The sequence below is a fragment of the Falco peregrinus genome, chromosome 7, assembly GCF_023634155.1.
Source record: "Falco peregrinus isolate bFalPer1 chromosome 7, bFalPer1.pri, whole genome shotgun sequence".
Taxonomy (NCBI): domain Eukaryota; kingdom Metazoa; phylum Chordata; class Aves; order Falconiformes; family Falconidae; genus Falco; species Falco peregrinus.
The window spans coordinates 50,643,061-50,661,432 of record NC_073727.1 but is presented as its reverse complement, the minus strand read 5'-3'; the positions used below and the strand labels follow the sequence as shown (position 1 = coordinate 50,661,432).

The window sequence follows — 18,372 nt, the reverse complement described above, 5'->3', positions numbered from 1 at the left end:
GTAGTCTTTCAGGCAGGTAACAAAGATGTAGTCTTTCAGGCAGGAGGTAACAAAGATGTAATCTTTGCTGTGGAGTGCAAAACATTGCACTCACACACGTTTCCCATATTTGCTTGCAGTTACAACTGTGAGACTTAGCATTCTGCTACCTTGTACATGTAGAGAGGAGGAAACTATTCCTGTTGGAAGTGAATAATAATAAAACTATTATAAGTGCTGGGGATAGTTAATGATTAACATGAATTATGTTTGCGGTAAGTGTGCTGGGTTTATAGTACCTTTAAAAATGAGTACCACTTTATAATTAATTGAAATGACACTTGTTTATGCTTCTTTTATCAAGCACTTTCCTCTTACTCGCGCATTTGATTTGCAGAGTCAATGCACTTGCTAATTTTTTTTCATTTCCAAAACCGATAGCACTGGCTTTTGCAAGACAATATAAAGAGGATTATTTATTAGTCAGCAAGAAGTCTTTGGAGATGCACATGAATGCATTTTATGTGTGTATGTGAGTGTATCTATATAAATGTATTAATATATATGCACACAGTCAGATAGTCAGAGCGTAGCATATTAAAAAGGTATGTTCCCCATTGATTCAACTATATCTTTTGCTACTGGCCCAAGTAATGTTATTTACATTTGACCATTCTGAATGTTCCTGGAAAGATGCACAATAGTCAGTTCCCATTAGCTGAAACTACTTTTTGTCATATAAATCCTCCTTTACTCTCCAAACCACAATCAAAATAAAATTCAAATTCCGCTGATTTTTCTGAACAGTCTGAATACAGCTTGCACAGTTTAGTTATTTCCAGAAGACCTTCAAATACAAACCAAAGCCAGTAACAAGATGTACTACAGGAGACTCTGTAGCACACTGCAGGGCATATGTACTGCACCCTGGCTGACACATTATTATGCAAACTTACTCTGCATTTCAGTACCTTAAGAGGGCACTTTTCGAGTGAAAAACTTAAAAATATCCTGTTAAATTTTATTGATATATGGTCTTGTCCCTTAAAGATTAGCCAAATCTGACATGAAGATGTGAAATCACAAATATTTCCAAGATCACTGCAGCACATCAATGGCAGCATTCTCAGCCATATTTAAATGTTCTTAAAGTATCTAACAACTTTGCAGTGGTCATGTAGATTATGTGTTTAAAAAATTATAAAAATCCAGTTTTCAATTTTAAAAATAGTTACTTCTTTAAACTATATAAATAGTTTTTACCTTATGCTTCTGTCAGTCATCAAAAATGCAAAGGATTAACATCTTTAGGTAAAACAGTGGAGTTGGAATGGGAAATAAATATTTAAGAAGACTGGTTGTTACAGTCAATACCCAAGCACTTTAGGTGACAGGTACCCGCAATCCAATTGATACAAATGATTTTATATTTTATATTGAGTTTGGTAATTCCTTTGCTTCCTGCCTGTGGAGCTATTGGTTGAAGTGGTCCGCTGGGAACATGTCTACTGTTCATAGAACCTCCATGACTGACATGGATGCAGTGAGGTTTTTTTTCCTGTTTCATAGTTGTAGTTATTCCCCCCACCATGGGCTCCATGAGTGCATTTAGACTCCTTACGAAAAACAGGGGAATGGCAGGAAGCTTATGAGTTTGTTTGCCAGACTTCTCTGGCTGTATAAACCACTTGCTGCAGCTCTGAAAACAATATGACTGGTGCAGTAGTGATTTTCTGCAGTGAAAGTGGATGTCAGCAGTAGTTACGTACTGCAGATATTTTAGTGAACTCTGAAAAGACTACGCTGTAATACAACACTCCCAAACATTTCTGCTAGCGTGTGATTTCCTCTCCATCATTATCTTCTGTAGAATAATATCTGTGGGAAACCGATTTATATGACTGTGCTTTACTGTGTAACAAGGAATTCTTTTCCCTCATATTGTTTAATATCTTTTGGCTCCAAGGCATACTTCAGTTTCCTGCATTTATTTGTTACGTGTAGTGGGGAAGAGCACGAGGCGCACAGAAAGCATGTGTGCCCCGTGCCTGCTAAGGTTAGGACTGAACTGAAAATCTATTGTGCCAGTTAGCAACTACTTAGGCAGCTGCCTAGTTGGGTCTCTTTTGACTCTGACTATTCTCTGTAATTTCTAACACTGCCAAAGGGAAACACATAGGGTTTATTTATTGGTCACCAACCATTCTGTGATGGGTTTCAAAATGGTACTGGAGTATTAATAGGTTTTCTCTGAAAATGGCAGATGCTTCCTGAAATTGCAGAGTAAACCTCTTGTAGTCACTCTTGTACAAACAAGTCATGAGAAATGCTCATTTTAAAAGGTGTTTTGCTTTTGTCCAGTGTTTGTCAGGTTCAACTCCAGCCACGGCTTCCCGGTAGAGGTTGGTTCCAATGCCAGTATCCTCCAGCTGAAGGAGGTGGTTGCTCAGCGACAGGGAGTTCCAGCTGACCAGCTGCGGGTGATTTTTGCAGGGAAGGAGCTCAGCAATGACTTGACACTGCAGGTAAGTCTCCCTTGGTAGCTTTGCTTCTGGACTGCTGCCAGCTACACTGCCTCTGCCTCTAATGCTGCCAATCTGACGTTCATGCCTCAGATCTAATAGAATAAATAGTGCCTGGGGATTCCTTGAACTTTACTCCACACTGCTTCATTAATTCTGACCTTCTTAATTATGCATTAAAACAGCAAGCAGGAAGGATGGGGGAAGAGGGAGAATATGAGAGAGAGAGCATGAGAGCTGTGCCCTAGTGAATAAATGTTTACTGACTACAGAAGCAAGCCAGGCACAATTTCTGTATCTGTTCAATTTCTTACTTATTCCATTTGAATCTTAATGAAGAAGGATGTGAATAAATTGCTTTAAATCAGGCTGCACAGTCATCACATTTTACAGAATTTGTAACCCAATTGTGACCCCTGGAGGATAGCTACAGGGCTGCTGTTACTCCTGCTGCTGCTGCTTGTGCAGGAGAGTGCGCTGCTGGAGGGATGGGTCCGGATAACAAAGCCCACGGAAGTGTATTCCAAACTGAACTCTTAAACATGTGGAGCTAAGAGAGCAGCAGGGAGCATGGAAGACTGGCCGTAGGTAGGTTTCTGAGTTTCAGCTCCTGAAGGTTAGCTAGCTGTGCTCTTCAGTAAGTGCAGAGAGGTGTTCATTTGTGGTGAGCAGTAGTAAGCACGGAAAGATAGGTTCAACTTTCTCATCTTTGCTACCGTTAGCGGTGCTGCTGCAGTTGCTTTGTAAATAATTTTGTTTATCCTGTATGTGGATTTGGCAGTTCGCTTGGGTAGCCAGGGCTTAGCACGAGGTCACACATTTAAGACATTTGGGGAACTTGGGGAAACCTATTGGCCTTTCAGCAGAGTGCAAATACTGATTTAATGAAATTGCTGTCCTTCTGCAGTGGTATCAAAGAATTGCAGATGCAATCTGTAGTAGTGCAGGTGATTATATAATATATCCCCCACAGGCAGAACTATTTCAGATTAATTGGCACTCATATTTCAGAAGTATTGCTGTACTTAGGATGGCTGCTAAGCTGGGGTACAGAAAGTCACTACTGTATTGATGACCTATCACTGTTTCTCCTTGAGTATGATATTTATTGCCTTGCAAAGGCTTTTAGGGAGTTTCAGCACACAAAGGAAGGTATAGAAATGCAAATTGTTGTCAGTCTCCGATGTATCACCTGTGGATAGTGTTGATGCATATATTCATGGCATAAACAGCAATGTACTTCACTTACTTATATGTGAAAACATATATATGAAAATGTAAAAATAAAAAAAAAATGTGAATTGTAGAAGTTGTGAGTTGCTAGTTGCTAGATTTGGGTGCCTGTGTTGTTCTGTCAGAAGCTTCTGAACCACTTGGTATTTCTTGGGAAGGTGTAGGTATTGGTGTTACTGCCATTTTATGTCAGCATGAAACACAGATTTTTGTCACCAGTTTTACACTTGTAACCAATTTTCTTCTCAGCTACAACATACAGTCTGTTGCCAGGGTAAATTAAAAATTGCTTTGCAAATATGCAGGCCTGCTGATGACTTAATTCAGCTCATTGGAATATCAGAATTACCACGTGGTCAAGACTTTTTATTATTTAGGAAATGGACCTAGACTCATTTTTTTGACTTTTGGCTTCTAAAGCTGATAGGAAGTTAAAAAACTGTTTCAGATGGTAAAATCAATACTTCTGTATTTAATTGTCTTAAATATTGCAATTATTAATATCCTAAGCAGTGCATCAACTACATTTTTATTCTTGATATTTAATTAAGTGTATTTTATTTTTTTTTTCTGTGTTTGCAGTTTTTTTCTGTGATATATTTGTGTATGTGTATTTATTTATCATGGAAATTTGTCAGCCCAAGAAGAACAGGTGAGAGTTTGAAATGTTGAGTTCCTATGGCAGGCTGTTTGGGGCTTTTTGCATAAGAAGCTGAATGCTAGTAAAACTTGAGTGCTAGTGAAATACTAACTGCTGGCATTTTGTAGACCAATGGATTTACAGGCAGTCTAAAAAAATACAACATGGATTTGTACTGAGCTGACACATTAAAGTTATTTCATTAGATGGTATTGCAGAATTTCTAGTAAAAACATTTTGGCCTTTCGTTTTTCGTAACTTACTTTTGAACTTATTTGCCCAAGATGCTGTGGGAGAATCTAGAGTTCAGGAAGGAGAACTGATAATATTAGAGATAATGAGATTATAGAGAACATGGGAAAAGCTGTGATAATTGCAGGAGTATGGGGCAGGGATATAGGAAATACTCCAGGATAGCAAACTTTATTGGTTTCACAGCTCACAGAACAACTGGATTTGGCTTGGCAGCTACTTTAGGATCTCAGGCAGCTGATACAAAACATAACTGAGAATGTGAACTGTTTGGAGAGCAGGAAAACTCTTTCATGGTAGCTGGAACCTGTAAAAAGAAATGAAGCTGGAATGGACAAACCTTTAAAAGAAATTATTATAGGAAAGAAAGTGCCAAGTTGAGATCTTAAATAATTTGATATCAACAACAGCAGTAGAAAAATTGTAGGGAAGGTAGAAGTGAAATATGTGTGGAGATATTTAATTTGGTACCTCAGATAAGTGTTTTGTCCTTGGAAAAGAGAGGAAGATCAGACACACTGATTCAACTGTGCACAGGGGAGATCAGTATCTTAGCTAGTGACTAAGGGGCAAGTAGTGAAATTAGAGCCATGGTAGGGAAGGATTGCTAATGACTGGATGAAGAATGAGACCTGCAAATTTGGATCTCATAAGAAGAAATTAGAGCAATAAGCTGCTTCCTAAAAGCATAGCAAATACTGTCACTTTAAAGGTGCTAAATATTCTGAAGGATGATGAAGAGCTCTCTGCTGATTGCAGTTCACTTTGGAATGAATAGAAGTAATTAATTAATATATACCCAAAACAGGAATTCTTTCAGAAGGCTGCCACAAGTATATGAGAACAGTGGTAAGATCATCTTGTGGCGATCATAAGGGTGAAAGAAGAAAAGAACCGTAACAGAGTCACCAAAGGAATAAACAGGAGGTAGCTACGTATCAGGAACATTGAAGTGTTGTAACAGGAGATCACTGCTTATAACAATATTGTCCTTGCCTCCAAGAATGGCAAAATAATTTAACAAGCTTTCTGGAAGCAAAATATGTAATATATGTTGATACACAATTTTGCTCGGTGCAAACAATTTGAAATTTACTACTGCTAGTAGAAGCAGTATTCTATTAGTACAGGCTTCCCCTTTCTTGGAGAACTGAAAATCCCCTTGTGTGAAGAAGCTTTTTGCAAACAGTAAGAGATGTCCTATACCTTGCAGAGCTTACAGTGGATATGGACAAGGCAGACAAATGATATGATGGGAATCAGTAGTCTGGCTTGTTCAGACTCAGTTGCAAAACAGGCATAGAATTAAGACTTCTGTTTCCCAATGCAGTACCATTTATTTTTGACAGTGTTTCCTCTATGAGGTAAATCTAGAAAATTTTCTTTGAATTTGAAACTTTGAAAACAGTTTGTTTGAAACAGAAAAAGACGAAGCATGTGATTAGTAGTAGGACTTGTTAGCTTTAGCACAGCGCTCCATTGAGACAGCTTCTAAATCAGAGTTAGCTTGCATTTGACTGGAGCTTAGGCTCGAAGTTTGGAGCATAGCCTTCATGTGAATTTGGCTTTGACTGCATCCATCCATATAGGTGCTTTTCTAAAATTGTTTATACATACATTCAAGAAACAAGCAAACACAACTAGAAGTATTATTAAACACTGGTGTGTCAGCTGATGTGACTAACTGAAAAAGAGTAGGAAGGAATGGCATAACTGGAGGAGCAACATAGATATCATCTCTACAGAGGAGGGAAAAGAGAAATGGTAGGGGAGAAATGGTGCTGTAAGTAAAGTTAGTGTGCTGCCATTTGACAGTGATTTGGAAAGGGTATGCTTTGTTGTGGAAGGGTTCTGAATAGTAAACATTAGAGGTCAATCCAGAGGCATCTGGTTCTACTGGAAGCACTTTCCAGTGCTATTGGATGGAAAGCTCAAGGACAGAGAGAGCACTTTGTGACAAGGGTCTCAGTTTCTCTCACACACATTTTAAACGATTATGAAAATAGGGTTTCGTTAATACCGTTGTTCTCGGTGAACAACTTTTTTTTAGCAGAAACAGGTATTTGAATATTGGAACATTGCATTTTATCAAGCAGGGACCTTGTGTACCTAAATGTTTGGCAACTTGCTATCTAAGCACAGCTCGATAGAATAGAGCTTCCAGCAGTTCTTGCATTTCCCTGTTTCAGTTTAGTGAAGGTACAAAGGAGAAACCAAGTGACACAGTGCAAAATGTGTCCCTAACCAGCAAAAACCCCCATATGTTCAACTTTAGTTATAAACCCATGAACACTAAGATTAGAACGGGTCTTTTGACATACACAACAACTAGTGCCTTTTGTGGCAACCTACAGTTTTGTGTATAGGATATGAAATCACTCATGGAAACATCTTTGATAGCAGTTTTGTGGGTTACAGAATACAGTTGAGCCAACTTTTGCATACGCAAATGCTGTTTGGAGAGATTTGCTCACAGATATCCTGACTGAATCAATCATCCTATGTGAAATTCAAAGAAAGAAAATTATTTTATGTTTGTGTGTTTAAATCAGTATTTTGGATTAATATTTCATTGTTCTGTGGGTCTTCTCTTACTTGTAAAGCTGGAAGAGATGTGTATTTTACTTCTTCAATAGCAGAAAAGCTAGCTGAAGAATACTTAGGTGTATTATAGTAATAAATGAAATCTAGAGGTGCCATCAGTGTTGTCAGGTAAGATGGACTTGGCTAAAGGAGTGGATAACAGTAGCACTCATTCTTATTTGTTTTGATTGCTGTGGAGTCACTGTACGTGACAACAGCCACTCTATGTGTTGAATAAGTTTTCGCAAGATGTGTGATGGGCCTCATAGTACTGTATGCCCATAACGAATGTGGAAAGTACCATGTAGCCATATTTAGTATTAAATTAAGTCAGGACCATTCAAGTCTACAGATTTTCCATATCTTGTGCACTTATCTTGTGCATTTCTCTTATGCACTGCTTGTTAATTGTTCTGGGAGATCAAGATCTAAATGCACTAATAAATTAGACCTTTGAGCCCAGTAAGACATTTCCTTTCTGCTTTTAAATGTTGCGGTATTTTTCTCCTGAAAGTAGGAGACTATGAAAAAGATTTAACTACAGCTAAGTAAGATATACATTATCAAGTAGTTTGGTATCTCCAAAAAGTGAATGGGCCATGTTTGAGGGGGCTGAAGCATGTAGGATGGCCTTGAACTTTGCCTGAATCTTCTAGATTCCTCTGACATTACCTATGTGTTTTAGTTGGTCTGCTGAGGGTTGAGGAGGAAGTATGACAGGGTTTTCTTCGCAAACTTTCTGCAGTTTGCACTCTCTACAGATTTGTATTTAATTTCTAGAAGTGTCTGTGTTTTGGTACCTGGATGAATTCTGTGTTGTCTGCTGAATTTGGTTGATTGTTCCCTGGAATTTGCTGATGCCAGTATTCTTATAGAAGTCCTACTGACTCATAATGTGTCTGAATTACCTGTGTTGCCCCTTTAGAAAATTTCCAGATTTCTAAAAGTGAGTTTCTTTTGTTTTCCACTTTGCTGACAGTTTCAGTAAGTTGGGAGTCTATTCAATTAATTTCCATTCAATCTGTGGTTACTATTACTTTCTTATATGTGAGAACATTTTCAGGCAGCAGATGCTTTTTTTTTTTTTTTTTTTTTAAAAAAAACAACTTCATTTCTCTTAGGCAGTTAAAATCCACTACATTGAAGACATTAAGTGAATTTTACAAAATCCATTTCTGAATGAGCAGTTGCTTTGTGTGGGACTGATACAGAAATGACAATAATATTTGCAAGAAATACAGTATGTTGATAAGAAACTCCTGTGGCAAACCACTGTAGTTCTTCTCAAGACATATATACTATTTCAGAATAAAATTATGTTGAAAAAATTGCACTAATACTGGATGTGGTTTTGTTTTCTAAGCGAATACTTGCATTAGACAGGCACTTGTAGAATCTTTCTCCCTCATCATGAATATAATGCAATTCATATGTTTACAATACTGTCCGTTTATTGATTCAGATCCCGCTTTAAGTTGCAGGAGAGCAAATGTGTAAGAAAAAAAATCTCAAAAAGCTTTAGTTGTTGGAGTGCTGGCAGTGAGTAATAACTTCTATGAGTTTGTAAATCATGACAGTAAAAGAAAGGTCAGCCTACGTCTTTCATTCATCACCTTTCTAAATTGCTCTGGTGAGAAACTCTTTAGCATATTGTACACCATTAGCAAAAATGATAGTTGAATTAGCAGAAGTTCAAGGGTAAGAGGGATAGTTCCTTTCTTCTTTCTCCCTTTTCCTCCAAAGAAAAACATGGTGTTAACTATTCTGCTAGACTACATTTATAAGGAACGATCCATAGAGACTATGTATTTCTAATTCATAACTAAAAGAAAACAATCATCAATAAATATTTGTATTGTGTTAAAAAAACAAGAAAAATAGTTTTATTTAACACTTTACATAGAGAAAATACTGGTTTAAGAAACAGGAAATTGGGACAGAGTATTTGTGGATTATTTTTTAACCTTGAGAATTTTGTGCCTTGAAAATAAAATTGTAAAGGAAAAGATGGAAACTTCAGTGTTGGAAATATATTTTAAAATATCAGGTAGCATGCCAAATATACTGCCTCAATAGAAAGGTGGAATGTAGTCCCTTGCAATTATAATTTCTTTGCTTTAGTCTTAATTTTACTTATTTACATTTCTACAGCTCTGATCATCTGAAGTGTCATCTGTAATACATTCATATTTGTAATTATCAAGGTCACACAGCTATTTAATAAACCATTTGGGGTTTCCTTCTTTTATTTTTGTTTTTCAAGCTTTCTCACTCATTTTAATTGAGAATTTAGAACAGAAACTTCATATCTGATTTACAGTTTTAATCACAGATGAACCTCCATTCTCTAGGAGACACAGAATAATTAATGCCTCTTAAGAGCAGCTTTGGTGGCGTGTGGCAGGGAAAGAAGAAATCAAAAGAACAGAGAGTTGTTGCATTGTGACAGGAAGGTCCCCATGAAAGGAAATGATGTTGGTCATCCTAAAAAATAACAGCAACACAGGCTTGAAGAGAAAGAAGACAATTATTTTAGGAGTTACTGAAGCAAAAGTAGGTATATAATTCCTTATATATCATTTCATTGGAGCAACCCTTGATAAATTTACAATTCCTAGAAGCTTTCTTATGAACTCTAAAAGCCTGTTGAAGAAATGAATATTAAGTGCTTAAAACGAAAAATGAGTAACGAGCAGAACAACAGAGCAATACAATTTTCTCTTCTCCTTTAGACTAAACAAAGCAGCAAAAGCACCTGTTCCACAAATGAAATAATTTTCAATTTCTTCATATACAGAGCTTGTTATTTCAGGTAAACTATTGCCTCCATTGATGTTGTGTGTGTACACACACTCCCACATTGCCCCCCCCCCCCCCCCATTTCCAGTGAGTCCAGTGACCAGTGTTTTCCTCATTTTTACTGCTTTTCTTATTATTAGTTTCCCACAGTTCAATTCACTTATGCTGCTTCCATTTCTGCCTCTCCCAATCAATTCCGATTCTTTGAAATCCTGTTTCCAACCAACACCTCTTGCCCATTGGCATGTTAAACCAGCTTAGGAAACAATTTTTTCTTTCTAAACTTTCCCTTTCCCAGCCAATGAAGTAAAGGGGGAGAGAGACTGAGAAAACTAAGTTGCCTTGCAGACCTGCTCTACTTGCCAATGAGCTGACATTTTCTTCTACTTATGGTTTCTGTCTGTCACTGGATGACCTGCTTCTGTACTATCTGATGACCAACTTGTTTTCTGATATTCCTGTACCTAACCAAAATGCTGACAGATCTGTAGGAGGCTCTATACCTACAGTATATTCTGCTGTGTAGGGGTGTAGGGGGCCTTGTGGGAAATCTGGAGAGGATTGTCTTATCTCAGGTGGCTGTGTTCCTGGCAGGAAAACAGCCAGGCCCTCTTGTGACAATCTGGATTTCATGCATATCTTCATATCAGTTTGTCTATGTATGTGTGATAATGTATAAAAGGTCATCACCTGATTTTAGGTAATTTTGAAAAGGTATGTGAATGTTGGCAAGTTTTTGGTTGATGAGGTTACACTTCTCAGGAACAGACATGTACAAAACAGTTGCTAGTTTTATGGGAGAATTAATATAGAAGAAGATCCCAATAATGAAACACCTTTAAACTTCAAAAACATTTCTAATACAGTTTTTCCCTATTAACTGTTTGACATAAAACAGCATGATGGAAACATATAAAAGTTTTATTGTCATATATTTGGTATGCGTGATATACCAGAGCTCTGACTTCATGATTTGTTTTTATATAGCTCATCCCAAATTATCCTATAAAATATTTTTACTGTACTACCTTAGCATCTTTAACATAGCAATCTATTCATTTCTATCTTTCACAGTGTGCAGCATATTGTGAGTACAAAACAGATAAATGTATGCAAGTATGTTTAAGTACAGAAGATAATAACTACTTTCCTCTTTAACCAACATCATATAACCTTTATTCGTGCTTTATTTTTGTTACCCTAGACGGTGATTTGGAGTTTTTGTTTACCATTTATCTTATAGCAGTGTGTTTATGACTACAGCTTAAGCACACGTAATTTAAAATGTCTGAGCTTCAGGAAAGGAAGAATCAATCCAATTTTAGAACACCTTAAGGTTTCTACTGTCAGAAATTTATAGCAAAAATGTCTCAATGGCCATAAATGACAATAAATAAATTAAAATGACCAATTGGATATATATCATTGTAAACCTTATTCTTTGTGAAAGTGTTCCCTTTTTCTTTATTAATAGAGAAAACTGTAGTGCCTTTCTTCTGAATGTACTAAGACACTTAGCTTTATAATACTGGAATTTTTATGTTATTTGTGTTTCTGGGCAGCAAGCAGGTGTAAACATCTTCGTTTCCTCAAAATAATTTCATATATTTTTGTGCTATCTGTATGACAAACACGGAAAGAGAGGAGTTGTTCAACAATGCAGCAGAATAACAAGAGGAAGAAAAGTTAAATAGAAATATATGCCATGCTGATTTAAACGTTTCAAGACTGAGTATCAGAAGACTAGAAGGACTGTAGGCATTTCAGATAAAAAAGGTTCAGGTAGGCCTGAAAGGTTTGACAGAGAGGGTTATACTTAATTATATGGCATTTACTAAGTGCAAGGAAGATTAGATGAGCAACCAAAGAAATTTTGTTGGCAAACAATTACATCGCAGTGTTCGTGAAGCACCTGAGGTTGTCCTACCAGGCAGGAAAGCAAGAGATAAGGTGAAGGTTAAGGTCTGTTAGAGACGACTGCAAAAGCAAGGACACCCAAGGAGTAGGATTGCAAAAGCATATGAGTTGACGTCAACCACTGGTAAGCCCACCTTTGAAAAATTTCCAATAGCTAGTAGAATGGGTAATATTCAGTGTGTTAGTAAAATCTGCAATGTAAGGCTACTTGGGGAGAATATAAAGAACTACATTCAAGGCCTGACAGCTAAAATAACAGAGACGAACATGTTACCTACCACCTTCAGATAAAGTGTGACTACATTATGGAAATCTGCCTAAGTGTTACACCCACTTAGTGGGTCACCAGACCCAAGTGATTCCTTAAGCATATAATCAGATAAGATTAAAGACTTCTTCCTTAGAAAATGGTGATCTTTTTTAAAATTAAGATGACTACAAACCTATTCAATATATTTTTAAGGTGAAAAACATCCAAACTGAAGAGCAGTAATCCTTGAAAGTCCATTGTCTGGGAAGCCAATTTAGGAAATACTCCAGCTCATTTACCTGAGCTATGCAGTGAATGTATTACCTACAACAATAAATTGAAACAAAATATTAAGCATAAACTTGCTCAGCACACTGAATATTAGCATTTCTAATGAAGGCAGATACTGGGAATTGTTATCCTATAAGCTAGCAAGGCAGCTGAAGAATTATGCAATGCAGAAGTACATGCAATTCTAAATACGTTATAGGAAACAAGACTGGGGAGGCTGAACCAGTAAAGATTTGGTGGGATATATTTTCAACCAGAAATGTTAGCTATATAAGCACTATTCAACCAGGTAGGCACTTAGCCTTATTATAAATTAGAGCTATGAATTCTAGTTCTGATTTCAGAAAAGTGGAGAAACTGGATGCAGTAACACAGAACAGTATTAATACCTACAGTATATGCCTGCAATGATTTGTGCACTTGCTTTTCAGAGGACCATTCTATAAATGCCATCCTTTATCACTGCAGAGGTAATAAAAACAGCATCCCCAGAAGTGTTCATTTCCAATGGAATTCACTGCAGATCTCATCTATTTAAGTGAATGCAAATGAAAGTTCTCTCTCCTGTTTCTCTGAAGGATTGATGCATTTCTGACTGGTGAGCACTGTACATTGTCAGTCTCCAGAAACAAATGGAGGAAGATTGACAGGGAATGGGTTCATACCTCAAGTAGCCACAGGATTTAATCTCCATGCATCTCTGGGTGTATATGTGTCAGTCATAAAGTAGTCTGTGAATTACTTATCTCCTGACATAATTCAAATCTCTCAGAAATGTTATTTTTCTATTAAAAAGAAGGATTGAGTCGGCAAGGCCCCTGTGGGCTATACAAAATATTGAAAAAATTGCTATTGATAAATAGATGAAATATAGAACTGCAGAGAGAGTTCACTTTATCCACATTTATGGAAACTTTTATATGTTCTATTGTTTCACTGCATTAGGAGATATGCTGCTTCAATTGTGAGGTATTTTAGTGTGATGTATTATGTATTTATAGTTAAATCTAAAAATTTAACTTCTGTAGTAGCAGAGAACAGTAATAGCCCTGCAGGGTATACACTAGCTCACAGCAAAGCCAGTATCCACAGTTTTAAAGTTGCACTGTATTGGAGACACCACTTACATGAGAGAAGTTGCATTAGACTTTAGGAAAGAGCAGATTTGAGAGAGAAATAATCTCTCCTAAAATGAGAGAAAGATCAGGTTTTCTTTTGAGGCTTGTCTTGTCATTGTCCACTTTGAAATCTCTTTGTGGTAGCTTTATTCAGTTCTTTTTAAAATGGTATTGGCCTGCTGACATTTCAAAAGGTACATACCGGGAACAGCACGTGAGGTCTTGTTGCTGAAGAATTGTGTGTCATGTCCTGACTTCATTACACTATAGGAAGGAGGCTGAAGTATGTATTTTAATGTCCCTATAACTCAGTAATCCTCATAGTTCTCTAACTTTATGTTGTTTTGAAGAAAACTACTTCCATTTTCTTGAGTAAAATGGTATTTGAAGCAATTACTTATTTGGCTATGTCATGCTGGTAGTTTCCTGTGTAAGTCAGTAAAAGCTTGAGACATACACTTACATTTCTGATAGAAATGTATTTATACCAATTAATTTTTATCCTTTTTTCACTATAACAGTAAGTTATATCCATGTGATTTGATTATATCAGAGCGTGGTAATTAATTTCCAGCCTTCCATCCTGGAAAGTGAACTGCAGGGTTTGAGCTGCAACCTGCACTACTACTGTTATGAGTCCAAGTAATGAATTACAGTGCAATCTGTCAATGTTGCTGCTTTTGTATTTTAGCCTACTGTTATGTAGACTATATTAAGAGTTCTTTCATGTGTAGTTAAGATACGTTGACTGTGTAAGTATTCTTGCTGGATACCCTGCTTATTCACTTACTATTCAGACAATATTTTTTGTTGTTGATCTCAAATGTGTTTGTTGTAGTCAGGACTTCATCCAATGCAGAGTTCAGGCTGATGATCTGAGGTCCCACAGACCAGCCATTTGGAGACTTCCTACCCTGGGCCCAAATAAGTAGGAGGCAAACTTGCATTCTTTTTTATCAAATTTCCATTTAGAAATACGGGCTTTGATGTTTTTGTTTGTTCTATACTTTACCTCTTCTACAATTTATTACACTTTTATGTAAGAAAGGTCAAATGCTGCACATAAAGCAGTGTTTGTGTTTTAAACTCAAGGTTCATTGGAAGAACTGAGGTGCTATGTTCTTCCTGCCTGTCTACAGCAGTCTTCCATTTTAATTCAGTGGGAAGATGTGCATTATATATCACGCATTATGTCAGTGGATAATAATTAAAGCTTACTCTCAGTTTATTTTCAGCTGTTAGTTTTGAAACGATAAAACACCTGGGAAGGAAGAGCATACATTAATGATGATCGCATACACTAAGATGCCCATAAGCATTTGTGAAAATTAACATAAATATGAAAGATAGAATTACTTAAAATCTGTTCTTAAAAAAACAAACACTTTTTCCTGCCATTGCCAAAAAATCCACTCTTGCTATTTTTTAGAATTTAAAGGTAGATTTGGACTGCCATATTTTACAGCTGATTTTACTTATTTCAGTTGTGTATTTATTTACTGTCTGCCCTAACTCATGAACACCAAAGATTTCCACAGAGAAGAAACTGTTTGTCAGTTGTACAATAAGAAAAACTATCTGAAAATATCTTATTACAAAGTATTGCAGAAAAATACATGGGCATAATATTATATGATAGTGGTTTAATTGCAACTGCGTATGTGATTGGTGTCAGTTTCGTGTATTATAGGTGGTAACTCTTTATAGTTGTCTTTAGAGAACATCATGCTTTCAAAATTATGTATATATGTTTTCAGACAGTAAATAGAATATAATTTTTTGAGCATTGTAGTGTGTAGTTCATTTGCTTATTGTTTTTTAAAGGAATAGAGCAAATTTCATAAACATGAGCAATTTTTTACATCCATAATAGACTGCACCTGTTGAATGTACAGTATATATATATGACTTCCAAGTCATTCTAGCTCCCAGTACAAAGTTAGCCCCAAAGCAGCTGTTTCATTTGCCCTGTTGAGGGTATTTGGAAGATTTAGGAGGGAACTTTCATTGCAAGTTATTAATTTTCCTGGTGTTCTTATTCACAGTAAGTATTTATCTTAACTCTTACATATTTTTCCAGTTTAGAGTAATTTGGGGATCTGTATCAATGCTGATAAAATGGTTTCCAAAATGGTTGAACGTGTGCTTAGATTTTTTGCTAGGGAGCTCCTGTACAACTGAGAAAGAGACTGGGGAGGGAAGTGCGTGACTTGTGTTGAACACTTGGAATCACATTAACTATAGAAAACCAAAATAACCTAGCAAGAATTTATTCCCTGTTTGTGAATGAACTCTGCTTCAGGCTTTGAAGGAGTAAACAACAATAATCAACAAGTTTTAGCAAAGATGTAAAAAGAAGTTAATCCTCAAAGTTTATTGGGAAGTCTGATACAGGAAATCCTTTTGCAAAACAAACCAATATGGATTAAGAACTGTTTTCAGTTAGCATTCATTAAGGTAACTTTCTGTGGTCTTAATAGAAGTATAAATATAAGAAAAAAAAGTGGGGCGATTCATATTATTATTCATAAAATGTTCCATTTTTTGTTCTAAGGCTTCTTATGTATTACAGGTTCTGATAATATCAAGTGTAGTTGTTTCAATTATATTCTTTTCATGTTTCAGAGACTAACAGTGTTCAGATTCTAGATCAGCAGGAAAAACAAAGCTTTTAGGTAGGAGTTGCATTGCCTGAAATTGGAAGCAATCATTTGTTCGTTATGCCCTTTTATGCTGATTTTCAATTGCTAACACATTTCAAGACAGGATGTGGGATCAAGCTGCAGGATATAATACCCTGTCTTATTCTAAGGTTTTCCACATAGCTGAGCACCAAATAAATGAAATCTTTATAGTCTCCAAACTTAAGTAACATGGAATTAATCTGGGAACAGCTATATTTGCTCAAATACATTTTTGAAATATGGTTTTAACAGAACAAAGCAATTGTTTGAAATAAATGTATCCAGTAATTTAGGAATATCTGGAACACTATGTCTTTAATACCTGAGCCATCAAACAGCTCATGCTTCTGTCATACCAGTGCTGCAGCAGGATGTCATCACAGCACAGTGGCATCACGTTCCCATGCCCTGGAAAGTTTCGGAACCTCTAAAAGATGTACCTTATGAAAAATATTGTTGCTAAAGGTGCAGAGAGGAATAAAAAACTTAGGCCATGGACAGATTTATCCCATTTCTTATGATAGAGTGATTGCCTTTGCAATGTTAAGTGTGTAATAGCTGATAGTATAGTTTGCCTCCTAACTACGAGCATAAAATTCAAAATAAATTTGAATTTAATGAATTCTAAATAGCTTTAAATAGAATTAGTCAGGCAAAAATATGTGCGTATTTAGCTTGAAAGGTCATTTTTTTCTGAATAAGACTCCAAATCAGTAGACAGTTTCTGGATGTAAAAAGTGTTATTTTAGCCAATTTCAGGGTACTGCAAGCTAATAATATTTTAGCCTGTTTTGCTGCTAATTTCTAATGCATATGAACAGTCTTGGTAAATGCCAGGAAAAGACTAGTTCAGAAAATAGTGAAAATTATGAAATATAAATAAGATCAGTATGTCTCTATTACAAACAAACAAAAATATAATTTGTGGCTGCATGTTTGTTGCTAACTCATTCCTGAACTAATAAACATCAGCTAGATTACAGTCCTCAGTCATTTGTTCCATAATCCATTCACCATAGACACAAGGAAACTTCAATTGCTCCTACTACTTCCTGTCTTCATTTTCAGTATATGATGCATTACTTTTCAGTTAGTTACTAACTCATTGCACTTGTTAATTTCAGACAAATATTATCTCAACTCCACATTGGCAGAATACTTGCATGATTTACACTAATTATTTTACTTCTGCAACTTCTGGAGATGCTATGTTGGCAGTGTTGGGGGACTTTTTTACTTCAGTTCATTCATGGGAACAAATATGAAGAACATATAGACTTCAGAAAGCCTTTGAAGAACCTACAAAATCATCTGAGTAACTGTTGAGAACTATTGCAATATTATATTCTGAGGCAATATACATAACATAGGTTTTATCTGGATGTCATTTTTTTCAGATAAAGGTATATCATTCCATGTGACAACTTTGCTGCTTCTCTTCAGGTTAGGAAACACGAATCTTCATGTCAAAATATTAATGTGTCTGTTTGGAAACAGCTGGAAAGTCCTGCTTATTCCTTCTCATTTTTTTTTTTTTTTTAATTACTATTTTAATGAAATAACACCCAGTCTCTGAACAGAAATCTGATACTGTCTCCATCAGGTATTTCTCTGCAAAAAGAAAAATTAAATCATGCTGCCACACTTAGGCAGTTAAGCATATCAAAGAAGGAAATATATACTTAGTTATTAATTTATACTTCAATGTGATTTTAAATCAATAGAATTTAACAGGCAGCATACCCATTACTGCCACATGCTAAGTGGATAGTCTTCTTCCAATGTGAGTGTTGTTTTGGTTTTGCTTGTCTCACTTTTGAGATGGTTGAGAGTTTACTATAAAAACTTCGAAGTTTGAATTGAAAGATTCATGTGAGAATTTTACTTTCTATTAGCTTATTTGGTAGAATTTTTCTGAGTAGATAAACTCTCAGACAGTACTATCAGAATTTGAATCCTTAGAGCAAAATACCAAAGCTCAGGATCTGGCAGAAAGACCAAACTAAGCTTTAAATTGAAAGTGATAGGGAGATAGCTGAAATTCATGCTCCTTTCTGTGATCCCATTCAAACCGTTTTTCTTTGTTAAATCCAGGAGGAAAAAA

At 36.1% G+C, this 18,372-nt stretch overlaps 1 protein-coding gene across 1 annotated transcript in view; it reads left to right on the top strand.

The window, feature by feature from the left end:
• The window catches only part of PRKN (parkin RBR E3 ubiquitin protein ligase), a 774,760-nt gene that overhangs the window by 150,953 nt on the left and 605,435 nt on the right, over positions 1 to 18,372 (top strand). The window contains exon 2 of the mRNA XM_055810872.1: positions 2,341 to 2,504. Coding sequence (XP_055666847.1) covers positions 2,341 to 2,504 — 164 coding nt within the window. The remainder of the gene's footprint in view (positions 1 to 2,340; positions 2,505 to 18,372) is intronic.